The 18372-nt window shown below is 55.0% G+C and overlaps 5 protein-coding genes across 6 annotated transcripts; all 5 read right to left on the bottom strand.

The window, feature by feature from the left end:
- Positions 1-868: 868 nt before the first annotated feature.
- Positions 869-3761, bottom strand: ABB37_02935 (hypothetical protein; the record flags this gene model as incomplete). Its single annotated transcript, XM_015800094.1, has 1 exon — positions 869-3761. The coding sequence occupies exon 1, from the start codon at positions 3536-3538 to the stop codon at positions 869-871; it is 2670 nt and encodes an 889-aa protein (XP_015661696.1). The 5' UTR covers positions 3539-3761.
- Positions 3762-4189: 428 nt separating this feature from the next.
- ABB37_02936 (hypothetical protein) lies at positions 4190-7051 on the bottom strand (the record flags this gene model as incomplete). 2 transcript variants are annotated; one of them, XM_015800096.1, is made up of 1 exon in its annotated part: positions 4190-7051. In XM_015800096.1, exon 1 carries the CDS (start codon positions 6989-6991, stop codon positions 4190-4192), a length of 2802 nt encoding a protein of 933 aa, XP_015661698.1. In that variant the 5' UTR covers positions 6992-7051. The 2 variants fall into 2 exon arrangements, with proteins under 2 accessions (XP_015661698.1, XP_015661697.1); XM_015800095.1 differs by having other exon boundaries at positions 4190-7030.
- Positions 7052-7440: 389 nt separating this feature from the next.
- ABB37_02937 (hypothetical protein) lies at positions 7441-9799 on the bottom strand (the record flags this gene model as incomplete). Its single annotated transcript, XM_015800097.1, has 1 exon — positions 7441-9799. The coding sequence occupies exon 1, from the start codon at positions 9448-9450 to the stop codon at positions 7441-7443; it is 2010 nt and encodes a 669-aa protein (XP_015661699.1). The 5' UTR covers positions 9451-9799.
- Positions 9800-10987: 1188 nt separating this feature from the next.
- On the bottom strand, positions 10988-12769 carry ABB37_02938 (putative RING finger protein; the record flags this gene model as incomplete). Its single annotated transcript, XM_015800098.1, has 1 exon — positions 10988-12769. Exon 1 carries the CDS (start codon positions 12428-12430, stop codon positions 10988-10990), a length of 1443 nt encoding a protein of 480 aa, XP_015661700.1. The 5' UTR covers positions 12431-12769.
- Positions 12770-15303: 2534 nt separating this feature from the next.
- ABB37_02939 (hypothetical protein) lies at positions 15304-18066 on the bottom strand (the record flags this gene model as incomplete). The annotated part of the gene is made up of 1 exon (XM_015800099.1): positions 15304-18066. Exon 1 carries the CDS (start codon positions 16723-16725, stop codon positions 15304-15306), a length of 1422 nt encoding a protein of 473 aa, XP_015661701.1. The 5' UTR covers positions 16726-18066.
- Between the last annotated feature and the right edge of the window lie 306 nt (positions 18067-18372).

Here is an 18372-nt window from a genome sequence, read left to right on the forward strand (position 1 = left end):
TATATATATATATATATATATATATATATATATATATATATGGCTGGATTGCCTCGGCAATGACGCGGGAAGCCTCTCGAACACGAATGTAACACGGAATAGTGTTGAGTACAGAACGAAAGAAGCAAGAAGAGTGCGAAAGAATACAAAGGCCGGCCGATTCGGCGTGTCTGCCCCCAGATTTTCTATTCCAGAAAAAAAAAACAAGACAGAGAGGTGACAGCGGGGGACGCGCCACTTGAGAAGCCGCTACTTCTTCATGTTCCACACACACACGGAAGAACTTTCTTGCTTCTACGTCGCAACTGCGGCCCGCCGCTCGCGTTGCCACCGCAGAAGAAGACAACACGAACGAGAAACACGGAGCGTGAGAAGGCACGTGAAGGAGGAAAGCCAAATGAGGCGTTCACACACGCATTTAAACCTCTTGTGCAAAGCCTTCTCGTAAATGAAATGTAAACGGCAAAAGCGCATGCTATTTTTTTTTTGTTTTCACGCTCAGCAATGTGACGACGACATGCAAGGGCCAGAGTATATAGTTGTGAATATTGTGTTCTACCGTTCAAATCAACTCGTAGTTAGAAAATGACTGACGCTGGGGTCGTAGGGGGGACGCATGGCAACAAACCAAACGAGCAACGGACAAGAGAGAGAGAAAAAAAAAAACAGAAGTGTATGAGAAGCAGTTGTCTGAAGTGTATTGAGGGGGATTATTGAAGCAGGAAAGATACAGAAAACAAAAATACTTACAAGCCACCAGCAGCGTTCACCTACACGGAGACACGGGATAGAAAAGCAAATACGAATAGCAGAAACTACTCACCCGAAAAGAACCGTTATTTTGTGCGTTTGAGAATTCACGACGGCGTCAGCGGATATTAGAATACTCCTTCGACTTGGCGTACGCTGCGCTCTCCAGGCGTTGAAGCTCCCGCAGAAGGCGACGCTCAATCGTTGTGGCGAAACGGATGCGCGTCACCAGCGGCCACGTTCGGCACTGCGCACGTGAGGAAACGTAGCTGATGTACTCCGCTGAAGGGTTGTTCACCAAGTTCAAGTAGTCTGGCACGGCTGTCAGGAGTGACTCCACCGGGTGAATGGAGACATCACCGCCGTAGTCCTGCGCGAACGCGAGAAACAGCAGCTCAAAGGGTCCGTTGATGGACAGGAAGCGCAGACTAAATAGCACCGTCAGCAGCCACCCCCAGAGCGCCACCGTCGCAAACCACATCGTTGTGAGCACTGAAGAACTGTTTGTCACCACCAGATAGGATGGAGGAGGCTGGAGAAAGGGAATCACATGCGGGTTCACCTGACTCACAATGAAGTAGTTCACACCGAAAAGCTGCGTCAGGAGACGGCGTGGAACGTCTTGGGCGACGCTGCCATCACACCACAACTCACCCGGTAAGTACGGCGCAAAGCTACCCGCAGCGGAGGGCGGCTTTTCGATGAGCTGCACCGCCGTGAAGAGCCCCGGCAGTGCGCAACTGGCGCTGACGGCGCTCCAAATCACCACGTCCGGCGCCGTCACGTAGTTCAGCAGTGCATGCCGATCCGCGTGCGTGCCCTCGTGCTGACTTCGCGTGACAGACACGTTCAGCACCTTCCCACTGAGCTCGAAGGCTTCGCGAAAGGTGAGGTCGCCGATCTGGCCGCGCATACACTCCATGAACGTGCGCACATCCATGAGGAAGCCCGTCTTGAAGAAGCGATGCAGCTTGTCTCCCAGAGTGACGTCTTCGCCAAAAGGGGACATCTGCATCGCCTCGGTCGACAGCACATGGGACTGGATGAAGGAGTGCAGCTCGGCGGGGGTTTTGGAGCAAATGAGTGACGCGATGATCGAACCGGCTGAGGAGCCGCTGAGAATGTCTGGCATGACACCCGCCTCGTAAAGAGCGCGGGCCACCCCGGCGTGGTACGTGCCCATCGACGCTCCACCGCTGAGCACGAGCGCGGTACGGCCAAAGGAGCGCAGCACCTGGCGCAGGATGCAGATGCGACGCTGCGTGGGCGGCGACGGACGCGGAGAGGGCAGCAGAGGAGAGAGTGTCACTGATGCACTGCTGTCCATGAAGCGATGTAAGGAGGCACAGTATGTGTCGATGTGGGCGAGGAGTGCGCTTTCAGCGTGCGGCAGTGAAGCCGGCGATGTGATGCGGGGACTCGAAAAGGAGTCAGTGGCACCGCTGCGTACCGCGGCCCGTACAGTGACCGGCTCCTGCGGCTTCGTTAGTACACCGAGGGAGATGAGGGACCGGGAGTTCGGCTGCGAACGCGCCTCGCCCTTTCGTTTGTCAAAGTCCGCTTCAGCCGGCGCAACGGAGGACCGAGGAGCAGCACTGGCGGAGCGATGCGGCACATCCTCTTCCCCCATGCAACCATCCACCTCGCCAGCGGAGGCAAAACCAACACACAGGCGAGAAGCGCCACTCCTGGTCCCTGCCAGAGCGCTACCGCCACCTCCACCCCCGACGCTCCTCTCCGATGTGGGGGCGATGGTGGAGGCCGCGCTGTGAGGGTGCGGAGAACAAATGTCGCCTCCTGCGTCGCTGGAGTATCGACTCATGGAGTGAAACCGAAAGACCTTGCTGGCGGCAGATGGCGGCGGAGAAGCGTGCCGCGCAGCTTCCACGTTTCCGCGTGCCGACAACGTCCGCCACCACGCGTGTTGGATTTTTGCCGTGATGTCCACCGTCGGCAGAGTCGACGACGGCAGCGGCTTCACTCCTGCTGCTGCTGCCGCCGCTGCTGACGTCATTGCCTTGGACGCCTCCCACTGAAAAGAAAAGGGAAAGTGAGGCGCTTTGTCCCCGCTGCGTTGCGACTGCAGGGCGTCCATGCGCATCCAGCACGGACGGAGTTGATGCGGCGTCGCGGCAGCGGCAGCGGCAGCGTTGGCCTTCCCCGCCTTCTTAGCCTTTGTCGGCGGGCTCTCCCCTGCTGCGCTGTCGCCGTCGGAAGGGGCTGCTGTGGCATAGGCCACTATGAGCTCCTCCACACACGTTGTGTAATCCTCAATGCAGTGCTTCGGGCAGTTGAAAAAGTTGTAGATGGATGGATCCATTAACCCGTGTGCGTTGCGCTTCAAGAGGGAGCAGAGAAACACCTCCATCGCGGCGACATTGTTCGTCTCGACGAGCTGCTGTGCGGCCAGTGCATCGGCCAACAGACCCACCGCATCACACTTGACCAACGGCGGTGCCTCCTGTGCCCACTGCGCTACACCGCAGTAGTGGTCAAGACTCGCTGCCGCGTCGACAAAGGTCGCGTAGTCTTCGGTGGTGTTCATGACGGATAGAAAGCGCCGCGTCGTGCGACGGAACTGCATGCGCAGCGGGAAGTCGTTGATGTACTGCAGCACCGCCAGCACGCGAAAAAGGACGTGCTGGACGAGACGGAAGATCACGGTGAGGAAGCGCATCTGGTGCAAGACACGCCACACGCCACGCGAAATGAAGCTGCTGAGGCGCACCACTCCGGGGGGTAACGACGTTTTTGTGAAGGAGGAGAACGGTGGGACAGTTGGCGTCATTGCTGTGTGTTCCCGCCGCGCGTGCCGTTTGCTTCTCCCGCGGCGAGGCGTGGAGGACGCCCCATGCAAAGTAGGCCGGAAGGCCGGTGCGGACGTCTTCGGCGCGCGCATTTCCCTCTGGCGGAGGCGGTGAAACCAGTTGTACAAGAAGAGAGAGAGATAGTATGTATGCAGTTGCAGAGAGGTGAAGTTCGACTGCTTGTCGCACAGCCGGGGTGATGGCTTATGCGAATGCCGGCGAACGTTACAATGTGACGTGTTGTGAGGGAGAGAGAGAGAGAAAGAGAACGCGACGTCAGCGGTGGGCCTTGCCCGAAAGAGTCGGTGCAGTGGGGGTGGTCGGGTTGCTGCGCATCGGGATTTACCTTCACCTGTAGCGACGACACTAAACAACCACAGAAGGCAGCACCGAAAGACACCATCTGCTGCATTCAGTACTAACAATAATAACAATAAAGTAGAAGAGCAGTGCGACGATTGCTTCTCTTTTCATCTGGCTCAACATGCGTTAGCAGGAGAGATTTTTTAGTGAGCGCGAGAAAGACTCACTTCAGCGGTTCATCGACGTGCGCAAAAGAACAGAAAAAAGAGACAGCCGTGGCCGAAGGTACGCGAAGCACATCTGAGCACCCCCCTTTGGAGCTCCCCCACTCAGCCTCGATGATGGTAAAGCTGAACGTCCCCGTTGGCCAATCCAGCCGCCATGATGGGCTGCAGCGGATGCCACGCAATCGACGTGACATACGTCGCAAATCCCTGCAGCACCGTCGAGGCCGTCGCACCCCCTCCCCCGCCTTTCCGAATGTCGTACACGTACACACGGTTGTCCTGGCTCGCCACCGCCACCATCTCGTTCCCGGGCGACAGCTCCATCCCAAGGGAGGGGATCGCGGTGTTGCTGTGCTGCGTGTAGAGCTGCGCAGGCGACGGCGTACGCACATCCCATAGCGCGACGGTGCTATCGAGGGCCGCCGAGGCAAAGAGATGCGCCAGAGAACTCGGCATGGTCGCGGCGTGGCGGCTGCTGCGGCCCATGGCAACACGATACACCGCGCGGGTGTGGGTGGCACCATTTGACCACAGAATCGCATCCGTCGAAACATCCAGCACCTGAATTGCCTTCTCGGAAGTGGCGAGCACGACAAGATGGCTGGCAAAGTGGTTCATTGCGCTGGCGGAGGTGACGGTGTGACCCGCGCCGACAGTGTGACTGTACACCGGTGTCTTGGAGAGCCGTGACGGAGAGGGTGAAGTTGCAATAGAAGTGACAGGAGCGGCATGGCGGCGCAGCTCCAATCTGTCCTTGGTACAGGAGAGCACAAACTTGTCCAGATAGAAAAACTGCGCATTGGTCACTGCGTTAGGTGCGTCGCCAGCTTTCTCGTTTGCAGGTCCCGTTGCGACCTCCGTAACAGGGGTATCTTGACTACCAGGTATCCACAGACGTAGTTTACCATCCGCACATCCGGTCAGCACCATCGGATGCTGGCGGGAGAGGTTGGCGTCCACCGTGGTCACCGCCGCGGGGTGTCCCGATAAGGCATACCCCACCACGTCACCTGTGCGCTTCACGCGTGCAACGGGGTACTGCAAATGCTGCGCGCTGCCGTCGCCGCCGGCGGTCACGAGGGCCTCTCCGACGGTGTCGAAGGTAGCTGCTAAGACGGCGCGTGTGTGCAGGTGGCACAGCGCACTGGTTGGTGCTTCCATTCGCTCAAACGCATACGGGAGGTTTAGGGCGTTCTTGCCGTCGACGCTGTTGTAGTGGAAACGGAGACTGTTGGCAGCTGAGGTAGGCGGGAGTCCGAACTCCTGCGCCGCGCGGTCCTTCGCCGCCGCAGCCTGCGCTTTTCGTTTGCGCTCCTGCTGCACTGACCACGGAGCATCGTTGTAGTTGCTGCCCTTGACCGGTCGTCGTACCGGCACATTCCCTCCCGCCTTGTTCATCGTGGTGGGCAGCGCAGACGACGACGTTCGTTTTGTTGTTTTAGGAGAGAGGACAGAGGGTTCGCGCTTTGCGGGGCCGTCTGTGCCGAGCCACGACGATGGCAGCGGCACACGGGCGTGTATGAGGTCGGTGGTTGCGAGCTCCTCGTCCATGTCGCGCCTCTCCGCGGCGTGCTGCGCGTCCACACACGTCGGAGCGTAATACAGTATGCCCTCCAGAACGTTTGTGTAGCACCACGAACCGTTTGGCGCACTGCGGAACACCACTTGCTCCTCCACAGTTGCGTGCGCCACTCCTGCGCCCATTTGGACCACGGGACGTTCAAAACGTGAAACGTAGGTCTCGTGTAGCTGAAACGTGTGTCGGTTGTAGTACAGTACGCCATTCGGTGTGACGATGGTGAAGAGGTGCACGCCGACCTGAGCATCGAGCACAGGAAGAGGAGGAGCGGCGACCTTCGGCAATGGATCATCGTCGGACAGAGCAAGAGCCGTAAGCGCACCTCGAGGAGGGCGGGACAGCGACGCGCCCCCCGTTCGTCGCCGTGAGCGTTCCGTCACGGTGACGGCGGCGGCAGAGGTGGGTGTACGGGAGGGCAGCACAGACGAGACATCCCACGTACGCAGCTGCTGCAGACTCTCGCCGTCCATGACACGCACCTGTCCAGAAGAAAACCCCACGAGGATAGTTGGTGCGTGGAGGGTGCTGTGACTGCACGCAAGCGCGGTAGCACGAGCCGTGCGGGTGAGCACGTGACCGTCTACGAGCACCTCCACCGCTGGCGACGACTCGCTTCGCGGAGCGTCACGGTACCCGTTCGCGTAGGTCTCGTGTTGACAGTCGCAGCGGAGTAAAAGAAGGTGGTTCGCCTCGTCGAGCACCACAAGCTGGGTAACCCCGCTAAAGCAGGCAAAGCGACAACCGCGCGTCGAGGCACCAAGCTGCGAACACTCGTACAGACCAACGCGGTCACCGTGGGCCGCGCTCACCTCGGCGGTAGACGGAGCGCAGTCTACCACGTACAATCCAAAGGCGGAGCACAAGGCGGCACAGGAGGCATCACAGTTTATGTCTCCACCCCGCACCTCTGAGAGGCGACACGGCAGCCGCTGCACTTCTTCTACGGTGATCACCACCTCCCGTTTCTCACTGTGCTCCCCATAGTCTCCGTCGTTTTCCTGCCGCTGCGAAGGTTGCCCTGCATCACCTCCACCGCCGTGCAGAAACAAAGGCGCGCTTTCCCGGCTAATTGCAAACAGCGACAAATGATGCGACGTAACGAGCAGAATTCGGTCGTCCGCTGACATCGCCATGAATTGCGCACGGCTGTCGAGCTGCAGCAGTGCCATCGGATCTGGCACCTCCTCGGCGGCCGTGTCGGTGTTGCCGCGCCAGGTGTACAGCACCCCCGCGGTGGACACCCACCACACAGCTTCGTTCGTGGCGCAGAGGCACTGACGCTGCACCGCTTCCTTTCCGAGGTCAACGGACCAAGTCGAGCACATTCTTCCTTCCACAGCTGATCAAAAGAAGAGAATTCGTGCTATGCAGGCGCGGCGTTGTTCTCGCGGCAATCCATTGTAAGGAGCGGAAAAGGTCTCGGGAGCAGAGGGAGAACAGAGAGGCATGGAATTAGCAAACGACGAAGATCTTCGCAGCTAACGGCTTCATTTTCGCTTCTCGTTTCAAGCGATAGCGAACGTCGTGGAGGGTTAACTTGTCACATACGTATAAATAAGAATAATAACAAGCAACCACCGACGCAATCAAAAATTCGTAAGACAAATACGGAGCGTACAGCAGCACGGGATGCACATACGCATATATATATATATATATATGGTGAGGGACACATACCTTTTCGGTTTCTTGTCCTTTTTTAAAAAAAGAAAACTTGTAAAGCTGAACAGCGGTCATTGGGAAACGCGTCATAGCAGGTTTTATTACGATCCATTTACACCGAGTTCTCGTTGGCCATCTCCTCACCGAAGAGCTGCACATGATTCAGAAAGAGCTCATTTCGTGACACGTTCGCCATATCCTCCTTCGACAGCCACGCACTCGCCACCCCGGGCGTTTTTACGCCATCCGTATGTTGTCCTTCTGCGCTGTGCGGTCTCGAATGAAAAGGAGGTGAGGCGTTTCCCAGTTCAGCCTGCAGCGCCGCCTCCAGCTCATTCATGTGTGCCAGCAGCGTGGCAGCCTCTTCCTCTTCCTCCTCGGACTTTCCATCCGAGGCGGCTACGCTGTTGTTGCTGCTTTCTTGAACTGCGTCGTAGTCGTCGGTTGGGTCATCTGATGTTTCACTGTCCAGCCGCGCGCCATTAGGGCATGAGCTCATCGTGGTAGGAAGTACCACCATGGAAGACTCGCGAGGGTTGGGTTGGTGCTCGTCATCCAACTCCATCTCCGCTGCCGACAGCAACGATCTAGGAACTTGCGCGTACTGCTCTCCCACCTCACGCACTGCGCTCAAAATCCACTCGGTCGAAGTGCCGCGAAACGTCACAGGGAGAGGGGCAAAGAGGTTTTGCTCCAGCGTGCAAAACGTCGAACCGCGACGTGTGTCGTTAAGGGCGGTATCAGTCTCGCCGTTCCAAATGAAAAGTTCCTTTGCCTCCTGCTGTGCAGACTGCATTTGATCTCGCACCCACGCCAGGTAGCCCTCGGAGTGCATACGGACACCATCTTCCCACAACGAGGGCAACGACGACGGTGGTGCTACGACGCCACGAGATGGGGGTCGGGTACGCAGTGCCGCCGTCCAGCGCTGCAATGCCCACGACGCCTTGATCCCTAAAACAATTTCCTCTTCGGTGAAGGAAACGCGGTGGTTGCTCGCTGTGCCTCTGGAGTCGGACCCATTGCGTTTCTCCTCCTCTTCACACACGCACCCCTGCGAGGCAACGACGGCGGCGTGGCGATGAATAAATGGTGCCATCAGCGTCGACGGCAACTCACACTGGCACAGCAGCAGCGTAAAGACGTAGCGCGACATGGGCGGCAGCGGCACTCGCACGGCGCCCTTGTTGGACAAGAGGAGGTCATACTCGTGCAGAAGGTCCGCTAACCGTTGCGACTCCTCCACGGCAACGTCGTAGCGCTCTCGTAGTTTTTTGGCGGAAGAGGAAGAACAAGAGGAGCGCTGCCTTTCCCTCGAGAGGGGGAGAAATAAGTCAGGACACGCAGACGGCATCACCACCGGCTCGGCATGATCGTCGTCGTCGTCCGCGCCGCCATCGCTACCTGTTGATCTAAACTTGGTCGTCTTCACGTCGCTGAAGTGCCGGCCAAACGGAAACAAAGGCCGGTCGTGGCAATGAAACACCACACAGTCGTGCAGCAGGCGGGGCGACAGCCGAGACAGGAAGAGCGCGACCGTCGGAGGCACGGCAACCACTGCCTTGTGGAAGGCCCCCTCATACAAGCCCTGCGGAACGAGCTGTGTGCTGAACAAACTCTCCAAACGGTTTGTGAGAGCCTTTTCCAGTGTGGCACTCGCCAGAGCGGCGTCGAGGACGGCACCAAGCGTACAGAGAGGCGTCAACGCAGGCACGTCCTTTGATTCGTCAAACCACAGTCGTGCCAGCTCGCGTCGAAGAAGGTCGTCGACGACGGCAGCTGCGTTTGTGGGGAGTACGGCTACATAGCCCGCCTCGGTCCACCAGCACCGACCACACAACGCGCGTGTGTAATCCCACGCCGAGCCGACGCCCCAGCGGCGCAGCAATGCGTCTTGCGTGCGTGCGTCCGCCTCCACCCCATCAGCCAGGAGCACCAGCAGCGTTTCCTCGCGCTCCACGAAGTTCAACGAGTTGTGTTTTTCTTCATTCATGCTTTCCGGCGGCGGTGGCCACGTAGAAGGAGGTGTGGTGGACTTGGTGCTGCTGGGGTGTGTGCTGCGACAGACCTCCATGTGGGCAGCCGCGCCAGGCCACGCGCGACACAGATCTGTCACGATCATCGCCACCACCTCCACGTCCCCTTCGCAACCGGCGACGTCGAGCAGCGCTGTAAAGAACCAAAACAGCGGAGGCGAAGAGGTGAGTGTGGCGTTCCTGCGGTGGAGGGCATCGGCACGGTCGCACGGCTCTGCCGAGACACGCCGCAGGGATTTAAAAAGCTCATCGCGCGTGCAGAGGAAGGCAGTGGACGTCGCACGCCAGCTTCGTGCGCTCTGCTGACGCAGTCGGTGTTGGAGCTGCCACACGGAGGGCGGGTAAGGCACGTGCGGATCACGTCGGATGGCGACGAGCACAAACACGCGCATTAATATATTTTTATTATGTGGCTGTTGGGATTATGAACTGTACTGTTCATCAGCGCAGTCAAACAAACACACACACACACACACACACAAGGGAGGAGGAAGGAAGTCCAGAGAAGACCGCAGCAGTTCCACGTCGTTTCCTGTCATGACGCCGCAGCTCAGGTACTTCTGTTGAGGGGGTACGCGCACTGCATCCCACCACAAAAGAAGGAGAAGTCCCCACTCGATAACGCAAGAATTCGAAAGCAGGTGAAACTGATAACACTGCCACGCAGCTTCAGCCACAGCGGGGGATTTCTTTTTTTTTCTTTTTTACCTGTTTTGGCTTTTTGAGATTTAATACGAACGGAAAATGACCAGCGTCTGTGGAAACACGAGGGAAAAGGGAAAAGAAAGCTGAAGGAAAAAGGGAAAATAGAATTGCCGGTAGACCTTCGAATCTCTGTATATGTATAAGTATGTGTGTGTGTGTGTGTGTTACCCTAACAGCAGACACAAAACCAAAAGGTGTGGACACCGAATCTTGGGCAACGGAGCAAGAACTATATAAACAAACAGACAAAAAAAGGCCCACTGGTCCATCGTACTGGACAGCCCCTGCACGAGAGCAAATAGGAGGTATAACGCAGAGAAACGAAGAAGTCACGAAAAGGAGAGCGACGACGGCGAAGACAGCAAGTCGTTGCTCGTCACAGAAGACCGACACAGAAACACTCATCCAACCTACTAAAAACAAAATGCCGATGATCTGCTACGCAACACAGCACGATACCCGATATTTCACACTCCGCACTGTAAAGATTGACTTCGACGCGCGGAAGACAGGCCTGAGACATTGTACAGAAGGGAAGCATACGAGCCGGCGCAGAAAAAACTGCTACCGCGAATAAAATGAGAAACAAAACCAGCGCAGCGACGCACACACACACAGGAGAAAAAAAGGTCGCCAAAAACCGCAAATAGAACTTGAAAGAAAACAAACAAAGGCAACGACACAAACTGAGCAACAAACTTCCTACTAGCCTATCAACAACACGTAAATAGAAGCATTTTACAAGAGGGAAATGGCACAGTGGTAGCAGCAAAAACAAAAACAGAAGTACCTTCTGAATAAAGCAGACACTTTCCGTTAACGCTCAAGTCGGCGGTGAGGAAGTGTGCTACCGCGCTGGATTTATTTCTTTCTCCTACAAGGGGTGCCGCGTCGGCGTACTTCTTTTTCCCCATGTGCTTACGCCTCGCAGATGACCTTCTGCCAGTTGTCCACCATGTGAACGGTATCCAGCAGCGGCCCCGGGTTGGATTTGGAGAGACGCAGATAGTCGATCATGTTGCCAGACAGCTGCTCCGTCGTCTCCTCCAGCTTGCCGACGCGATGCGCCATCATGCTTGCCTCTCTTGACTTGTCGTCCAAATAGTACATCTGCACATACGCGTGCGCAATGACTGATCGGGCCGTCATTAAGGTGTTCTTGATGAGTGTCATCACCTCCAGCGCGTTGATGCCGCAATCCGGCCGAGGGAGAACGGCGCCGACGTTGTGTGACGGCTGCTGCGTAATCGTCGCCGTGTTGTCGACGGCGTAGGTGTCGATGAACGTCGCATCTCGCTTCGCGCTGTCAAGGTGCAGGGTGTAACGTTCGAAGTGATACAGAAAGCGCTTACTCTGGCGGACGCCGTCACTGTCATCCGTGGACGACGCCGCGCTCGCGTTCTTGCAGGAGTAGTAGTCACCGGTGTGCGAGCTCCAGTCGTGTCCGCAGACCCAGCAGAATTGATGTCCGCACTTGCACGTCATGTGGTTGCAGCCGCCGTTCTTTTCAATATCCTTATGACACTTCGAGCAGCGCTTCATCTTGACCAGAATGAGAGCCATGCTCAACCCTTCCGCGGTGCAGTACTGGCGCCATCTGCGCATGTTGTCGCACGTCGCCGGTCGGTGCGGCTCGCTGGCGCAGCGTAGACAAAATGCTCTGTGGCACACATCGCAGGTGACGCCCTGGCCCTGCAATGGGGGCACCTCGACGTGAATAATTCCAGTGCACCCCACCGGGTTGGGACACCAGTACAGCGAGGGACTGGCATGCACAAATCGCGAGAGGTACTCGCGGTAGACTTCGGTCATGACAGATGTTGCCTTGTCGCTGCCGTCGTCGAGCAGCTGCATCATGCAGCGGATGCCTACCACTTCCTCACAGTGCAGCGCAGGACAGTGGGTGGCGAGGAGGTTGCTGTGCACGTGCGCTTTGATGTGGTCCTGCCAGCACTCCTTGCAGAAGTAGTGCCCGCACGACGAGAGGCAGGACACCTCGTCCGATGCGTAGTCCAGCGCACAGATCTCACACACAATCCGCGTCCCTGGCGGGCCGCTGCGCAGCGTGTTCTCGTGCGACGCACTTTCCGGGGTGAGGCGCAGCTTCCGCAGCACCGCTTCGGGGTTCTCCACGTAACGCTCCAGTGCAACATCTCTTGACCAGAAACAATCGTCTAAAAGCAGCGTAGCTGCACTGGCAGAAAGGCAGGTGATGCGCGCCACCTCGTCCACCACGGCGGCCTGCATCTCGAGCACCTCTTTCATCGCCATCGTACGCGCCTCGCCTTTCCTGTCGGGCACGGCATCCTCGTAGGTGTAGCCGTCGTCGTCGTCGTAGTCGTCGTCGTCATAGTCGTACATTTTAATATCTAATTTGTTTCGCTTCTTCTTCTGCTTTTGATAGCTTAATTTCTTTCTCTAAATACGGATGGGCCGAGGTAGCAAACGATTACGACTTTGTAATGAAGTTGGATTCAAAATAACACTCGCAATATCCATAGGTATCCGAAAAGTTGGTGTTTCTGCAGTAGCATTGAAAATTGCCGTCGAGGAGTTCTTGTGTAGGGTTCTAACTCACGGTGTCGAGAGTGGAAGCGGAATGAACCGCTATCGAGCAGACACGGGGGCCGGTTCAATAAATATATATATATGAGACGTGTGGGGTAAATTTGCAAGCGCAATGAAGAGGCTTGGTGCTCCTATGCAAAAAAAAAGGATTATGGTAAGCAAGCGTACGGAACAGTAGGAAGTGTATACAGTTGAGTTGTGTCTTCCAAGCAGAACCCTACAGGACATGGAAGAGCACTGAGGCAAAGGCTGCGGAGATTCTACGCTGCACATACCTTTCATGTAAGGCTCGATATATAAGGCTAGGGTAGGGGCCACTGCAGTTTAGTGCAGCGACGGTAGGCAGGCACACTCGCCTCTTCACAGTTCAGACGAAGAAGGAGGAGAGAACAGCCTTCCCACCCTTCCCCCTTCCACCCCTACAATTCTGATCTTTCGCACGTGGGCAGCGGCACTCCCAAGCAAAAACGTACTTTCTTTTTTTCGTTTGGCGAACGTAATCGGAAAAAAGAAAATCGAGAGGTTGTTATTCTGTTAAATGTAACCGAATTTTAGTAAGAAAAAGTAGCAAGCAACCATGCGTCACCACGATCTCAGAGGTCCAGAGATGAGCAGTTCACGCCGTTTTCCCCACAGGCTACCACTCCCATAAATGTGTCAACACAATAGACCACCCATATATTTCGAAGTGCTCGCCCTCTCACTATCAGGAGAGGGAAGAAGTCATCGGAAAACAAAACCCACGAAACGACCACCACAACAGCCGATACACGAGTCAACGTCGCACACACACGTGCGCTCTCCTCCGTTTTTTTTTTTAGATTTAATTTATGATAGCACTAGAAGGAAAGGAAAAACAAAAAAAGGACAGAGTCCGACGCCTAGGGAGTTCATGCAGCGACGTCAACCACCTCCAGTTTGGGTTTTCTCTTCGAAGATACGAAGAGAAAAAATACACACACACACAGACGCATACGAGGGAACAGGAAAACGGAAACACGTACAATTGGAAAGCTACACCGATGGCAAAATGGGCGCCACCACAGAGACACGTTTTACGTGCCTAGCCTCACTGTCTCCGCAACAACAACTAAAAGAAAAATGGAGAAACAAAAAATAACGGAGATGGTTGAAAACGTCAAAAAAGAAGACGCAAGGAAAATTAGTATCCAAGAGAAAAGAGAGAAGGAAAAAGGGGCGCATATGGATGCAAAAGTACAGGAGTTTCTTTTTTTTCTCTTATAGAAACGACAACACCAATTTAGGACTCGTTCAACGAGCACAACAAACCGATAAAGGAGAAATAGAGGAGAGATGCGTTGCTGCGAGCAGAAACAAAAGGCCCACACGTCCGGCAGCTCAGTAGCGAACCCACTCGACGCGAGACGGACGCATCAGCGAGAATCGAAAGAAGAAAGAAAAGAGAGAGAACATTTTCGTTTCTGAATCGTGTACCGGATGAGACATCGTTGTTTCCGATTTCCATAGACCAAATGGTCGCCAAGTGAAGCGTCGCGGCGTTACGATGATACGTTAAACAGGGGCGATCCGTAGCGATGTTTAGCCTTTCAAGATGACCAAGAAGAAAAATAAACAAACACCAACGTTTTGGTAAAGCAAAAAAAGAAAGCGGAATGTTTAAGGTGTACATCGTGCAGGTTTCTTCGGTCCTTTTCTTTTGTGGTTCTGGTTACTGCGGACGAAAAAGAACAAGGAAACAAAAAAAGAGGTGGGGCAGGAGCACCGATGAGCTTATGCTTCGCCAATCCCCTTTTTTCTTTTTGCTCCCTCTCTCTCGCCGGGTAGTATTCCCAAGACAACCGATACTGACGACACACGTGGCACGCGTCCTTGCACCATAAGCGGGAGGAAAAAGAAGAAAAAGAGAAACGAGAAGCACGGAGAGTCACTTCGGTGCCTAAAGAGGTAAAACCCAACAACAAAAGAGCACGTGGAACAACGCAGTGAAGAAAACAAACGTGGCTAATATATATATATGATCACCAGAAAAGGAAGAAAAGGCATTCGAACGTGCGTACAATAATAAAAACAATAATAATAATGATATTGAGAAAATACTTACACAGCATGCATGGAAGACAATTCTCTCAGGGTGGTCTGGACGACAAAGGACACCAACTGCATTCCAGGAAGAAAAGGAGGTGATAAAAAGAGTCTAGGCGTTGTTGTTGTTGTTTTTTACTTTACGAAAAACAGTCGAAGTTGTGGGTTGCGTTCAGCGAATTTCACCCATCTAAATAATAACGGATGTAATCGTTCGACTGCGAATGCTTTCATGCGTTACTCTTCCTTTCCGCTACCTATTACTCTTGAACACCCTGTTGCGAGGACGTGCTACGCTCTTTCGTTGACTTCACGTCCCGATCACCAGGCACCTGTACTTGCCGGTAGGGAACATAGAAGTTGTTTCGTGAATATATATGAAAAAAGGAAGAAAAAAAAATGCAGACTCTCGCGCTTGATAGCAAAAACAGTTCCGAGAGAAAAGTATCACCATAGCTAGCTTATAAAAAAAAAAAAAGGAACGGTTAAGTACAAAAGTAAAAAGGAAAAGAGTTCACTGCCTATTTGGTCAAAACACATTTTTGGGGTATGCCTGCTCTTCGCCGTCTCTCTTACCGTTTCCTTTTGCCGTTATCTGATCATCATGACGCGTCATTCGGACCTCCGGGCGCGGCGAGGAAAGAGTTGTTGCCTCTGCTGGCGAAGTGGCTGTTCACAAAGCCAGGGGCCTGCTGCGCCGACGCATTACCCGCCGGCGGGCCCTGCAGGTGGTGGGCAGCACTGAAGTGCGTGTTCGAGCTGGGCGACCCTGGATGCTGTAGGGAGGCCACCACGGGCGTGCTCGGGCCCGTCGAGTTGTGCCCGGAGGAGACCGGAGTGACGGGTGCGTACGGGTTGTGGCGGTAGCCGCTGCCGATGCTGAGGCTGCTGTTGGCGCGGACCGGAGTTCGGGGTGTGTGACCACCGGCATCCGGCACGCCGCCGCAGCAGCTCGAGTCGCCGTCATGGCCAAAGCTAAAGTTAAGCGGCGTGCCGGGGCTGCCGCGACTAGGCGTCTGGTCGACACCGAAATGCGGGAAGGAGTTGCCGCCACCCGGGTTGAAGGTGACGTTGAGGAAAGAGCCGATCGAGTTGGGCGTCGGAGGCTGCGGCGGCGGTGGCGGCTGCGGCTGGAAAGGCGGCGGCGGGGCCTGCGAGAGTTGCGAGGACTGCATCGGCGGCGGTGGCGCTGGCGGCGCGCTTTGCGGATTCATCGCAGGCGGTGGCGGCATCACGCCCGGTCGGCCCGGCGCGAAGTGGTGCGAGATGCTCGCGAAGGCGGGCGGGTGGATAGAAGACCCCGGGCCCTCCATGTGCATCTCCGAGGCGGAGAAGGACTGCGTCAGGCCGTTGCCGTTGCGGCGCAGCGGGGAGTTGGGCGAGCTAACACTGCTGGCGGAGCGGCCGTTGACCGGTGGTGGCGGTGCGACGGAGGCCAGCGTCGATTCCTCGTGCTGCTGCTCGCGGCGACGCCGACGCTCGCGCTTCGCCTCCTCGGAGTCGGCATACTTGGCGAGAATCGCGACCGCGTTGTTGAAGTAGGTGCGGTTGCCGTGCAGGCTGTTCAAGGCGCTCTTTGCCGACTCTACGGTGTCGAACTCCGCATAGACGACCCACACGCTGCCGCCGAAGTGGTCCTCGCGCATCGCGCAGTACGTCAGCGGACCAAAGCCGCGCAGGAACTGCTCCACCTCCATCTGCGACAGCTTCAAAGGGATGTTGCGCACGTAGAGGGCGTTGCTCTCCTCCGTGGCGACCTTGCCATCGTGCTTCGACGGGAAGATGCAGAGGTTGAAGTTGTGCCCGTGCAGCGTGACGTGCGTCTTGTTCAGTTTCTCGTAGGCCTTGCGCCCATCGTCTTCTGACTCGAAGAGGACGAAGCCGAAACCTTTACTCTTGCCGGTAGTGGCATCGAGCATTACCTTGGCGCTGCTAGGGTGGTAGTCGACAAATATTTGTTCAAGATCGCTATCGGTCAGGTTGCGTGGCAACTTCGCCACAAACAAGTTCTGGAGGCTAGTCATCCTGTTGCTTGTGCGGTTACTGTTCCTTTTAAACGATTCTTTTCTTTTGTGAGTGTGCGATGTCGGTGAACGGTGTACGCCGACGAGTCGAGCTTCTAAGAGTTATTACTGCTGCAGTCTTTATATACCTTCTATCTCTTCCTTCCTTCCTTCTTGCGGGTTTTTTTTTTGATGGGGTTGAATGACGGGTACCCGTTGAGACGTGTGATGGCTCACGTATACGACACCTTCCCTGCTGTCAACCGGTTGTCAGCAAAAATTTTTGAGAAAAAAATGAAAAACTAAAAGAACGGCTGATCCTAATTACGTATTACCGCCGATTTCGCTTCGCGCGCGGATACAATGCGGCACCTGCGTGAGACGACCCTTAAAGCTGAAGCGATGCGATTTGAGCCCGGCGACACTGTCCTGACAACTCGGTCTGGACAGCAGACAACACACTTTCTGCCAAGAATGAAAAGAAAAGACAACGAAGAAGAAGCAAAGGCCGCGGTTCCACGATAGGGGAGATGCGTCACCTTGTCACGTAAGTGTGTGTGTGTGTGCGCGTTCGTGTACGTGTGGGGGTAGCTGTATGTAGAGTCTTTTGTGACCTTGCTTCTCAGAGAAGAGCACTGGCAAAGGGTTGGTGGTCAGAACGGCACGAGAGAAGGGGAAAAACACATATAGTAGAAGGATAAACAAGACGACAAGAATGTCTGGAGGTCGTATCGCGGTACAGGCGCTTGTTCGACAAAAGAATATATTTAATAGTGAGAACGAAAGATGAGATTCCTACACAAATGGTATTGTCTCCGTGAACCTACCCCCAAAGAGCAAGTCGAAACTCCACCGCTGCTACGGTGCCAAAGGAAGAAAGAAAATATATTAATAATAATAATAATAATAATAAAACACTAACGCTGCTTCTCCGGAGGCAAAGAAATGTGAATACGAGAAGGTTAAAACGGAGGCGCAAAAACAGACGACGGTGAACCACTTTTGAAACAGAAAACAAAAAGAAAAAAGGGGAAAAACGAAGGGAAAGCGAATTAGAACAAAAGTGGTGATTAGAGAGACTGCACTGGAGTGTGATGGGGAGTGGCGCGGCGATCGAACCGGTGAGGTCGGAAATGGCTGCTTCGTGTTGTTGTTTTTCTTTTGTGTGAGCTCAGATCGGAAAAGCACCGAATTTCGCCTTCCTATGGCCAGGGTTGATGCGCAAATATGTTGCTTTGGTATACGGAATCCGTTTGGTAACAAAAGAACGTTCTTTTAGATTGGATAGTGGAATCTAAGAACTATAAAACCAGGGCGAGAGTATATGAAAATACTGTGTAAGCGGGAAAAGTTTTAGAAAACTGCGTTGGCACACAGAGGTAAACCCCCCCAAAAAAATCAGGGGCAGCGACGTGGAGAACAGTGGGAAAAGAAGAGAGAGGGGAGGAGAGAGCACCACACCGGAAAATGAATTCGCTACACGCCCTTCTTTCTGTCTTTTTGTTTTGGAGGGGGGGGGGAGGGGGCGACATGAGTAGAAACGTATGTGCTCGACAACAACAGAGCAGCCGCAATGAAAGGGAAGAAGCGCGACATTGCACTCCATCACCTGTTCCTGCGAGACACGGTACATCACGTAAAAGACTCCCCCCCGCCCGTGACAGCGCG

This window comes from Leptomonas pyrrhocoris (genome assembly GCF_001293395.1).
Source record: "Leptomonas pyrrhocoris isolate H10 chromosome Unknown, whole genome shotgun sequence".
Lineage (NCBI taxonomy): Eukaryota > Euglenozoa > Kinetoplastea > Trypanosomatida > Trypanosomatidae > Leptomonas > Leptomonas pyrrhocoris.